Genomic DNA, 1,557 nt, shown 5'->3' with positions numbered 1-1,557 from the left:
AGCAGGAATTTTTTGTCTGTCACCAAGATGAACAGTCCATTGATGACTACTGCCGCCGTCTGAAGACGTTGGTGGATGAGCTCCGTGACATTGGAGCCAAGGTGGATGACGACCTCCTCAGCACGCTCACCGTCGGCCTCAACGAGGACTTCGGCAACGCCGCCTCCAACCTCACCTTGATGCCGGAGCCCTCCTTCTCCAAGTTTGTGGCATACTTGCGGTTGGAAGAGCGCCGGATGAAGGGGGTCAAGAAGCGTGTGCAGCATCACGCCCTCGCCGCCGGCACCTCACGTGATGCCCCTCCGCAAGCCGCCCCACCCGCGTTGCGCCAACAGCCGCCACCCCCCGTGCCTCCGGGGTATTTCCCCCTCCCGCCCGCGCCTCCTGCCCCTCCCGCCCCTCCCGCTGCCCCCCAGCAGCCAGGCGGCGGACGCCGCGGCAACCACCACGGGGGCGGGCGCAGGCAGCACCAGGCGCCGGGGGGGGGGGGGGCTCGTCAGCAGCAGCAGCAGGTGACTCCCCCATGGACGTACGGCACCAACCCGTGGACCGGCTCGTCCACGCGTACTCGATGCCGATTCCTCGGGCTCCTACTCCGGGCATCTTTGGGCCTCGCCCGGCGGGCCACCAGGCTCTCTTCGCCGCGCAGAACGCCGCTCCTTACAGCGGCTACGGTGCCGCCCCCCTCCTGCCTGCGCCCGCCTATGGGTCCGCACCGGCCTACGGCGTTGCCGCCGCGCCGGCCTTCGGTGCAGTTCCCACGCCGGCCTACGGAGGGTTTTACCCTCCTCACGTACCACCGCTGTGGGACCCGACCCTGCTCGCCGCCCTGCACTCCGCCCCGTCACCGAGCTCTTATGGTGGCGGTGGTAACTGGTACATGGACTCGGGCGCCACCGCTCACATGACTGCTCATCCCGGTAACCTCACGTCTGCCACTCCCGTTCATACTCCCACCCGTATCACCGTTGGTAACGGTTCCTCCCTACCCATTACACATGTCGGTCATATGTCTTTTCCGTCTACTTCTACTCCTGTCCATATGTCTAATATTCTTGTGTCTCCTGACTTAGTTACTAATCTTGTTTCTGTTCGTCGCCTTGCTCGGGAGAACCCTATCACCGTTGAATTTGACGATATCGGTTTTTCTGTGAAGGACGCCCGTACACGGATGGTACTCCACCGATGTGACAGCCCGGACGAGCTTTACCCAGTGCACCCCTCCGACGCCACCACCACCCGCCGTCCCGTCGCCTTCGCCGCCAGTGTCGATCTTTGGCATGCCCGTCTTGGTCATCCCAACTCCACCGTTATGCGTCAGATTCTTCAGAGTTTTTCTTTCTCATGTAATAAGGTCGACGATCATACTTGTGAGGCTTGCCGTCTTGGCAAGCACGTTCGTCTTTCCTTTAGCAAGTCTACCAACATTTCCACCTTTCCGTTTCAGTTATTGCATAGTGATGTTTGGACGTCCCCGGTTGCTAGCAACACGGGCTATTTATACTATCTGGTGATATTGGACGATTTTTCTCGTTATGTGTGGACATTCCCTCTCCG

The 1,557-nt window shown here is 60.9% G+C and overlaps 1 protein-coding gene across 1 annotated transcript; it reads left to right on the top strand.

Moving 5' to 3' along the window:
• The first annotated feature begins 571 nt into the window (after window positions 1-571).
• On the top strand, window positions 572-1,191 carry LOC147976250 (uncharacterized). Its single transcript, XM_087519744.1, has 2 exons — window positions 572-920; window positions 1,157-1,191. Exons 1-2 carry the CDS (start codon window positions 572-574, stop codon window positions 1,189-1,191), a joined length of 384 nt encoding a protein of 127 aa, XP_087375870.1.
• Window positions 1,192-1,557: the final 366 nt, after the last annotated feature.

The sequence above is a fragment of the Triticum urartu genome, chromosome 4A (genome assembly GCF_056163025.1).
Source record: "Triticum urartu cultivar PI428250 chromosome 4A, HENAU_Tu73, whole genome shotgun sequence".
Classification (NCBI taxonomy): Eukaryota; Viridiplantae; Streptophyta; class Magnoliopsida; order Poales; family Poaceae; genus Triticum; species Triticum urartu.
This window is presented reverse-complemented; position numbering and strand designations above follow the sequence as displayed.

Bases quoted from the DNA above. Each gene is read 5' to 3' on its own strand.
- LOC147976250 (XM_087519744.1), top strand. From the start codon at position 572: ATGCCGATTCCTCGGGCTCCTACTCCGGGCATCTTTGGGCCTCGCCCG. The intron at 921-1,156 runs GTAACCTCACGT...TTTTCTGTGAAG, and splicing joins TCACATGACTGCTCATCCCG to GACGCCCGTACACGGATGGT.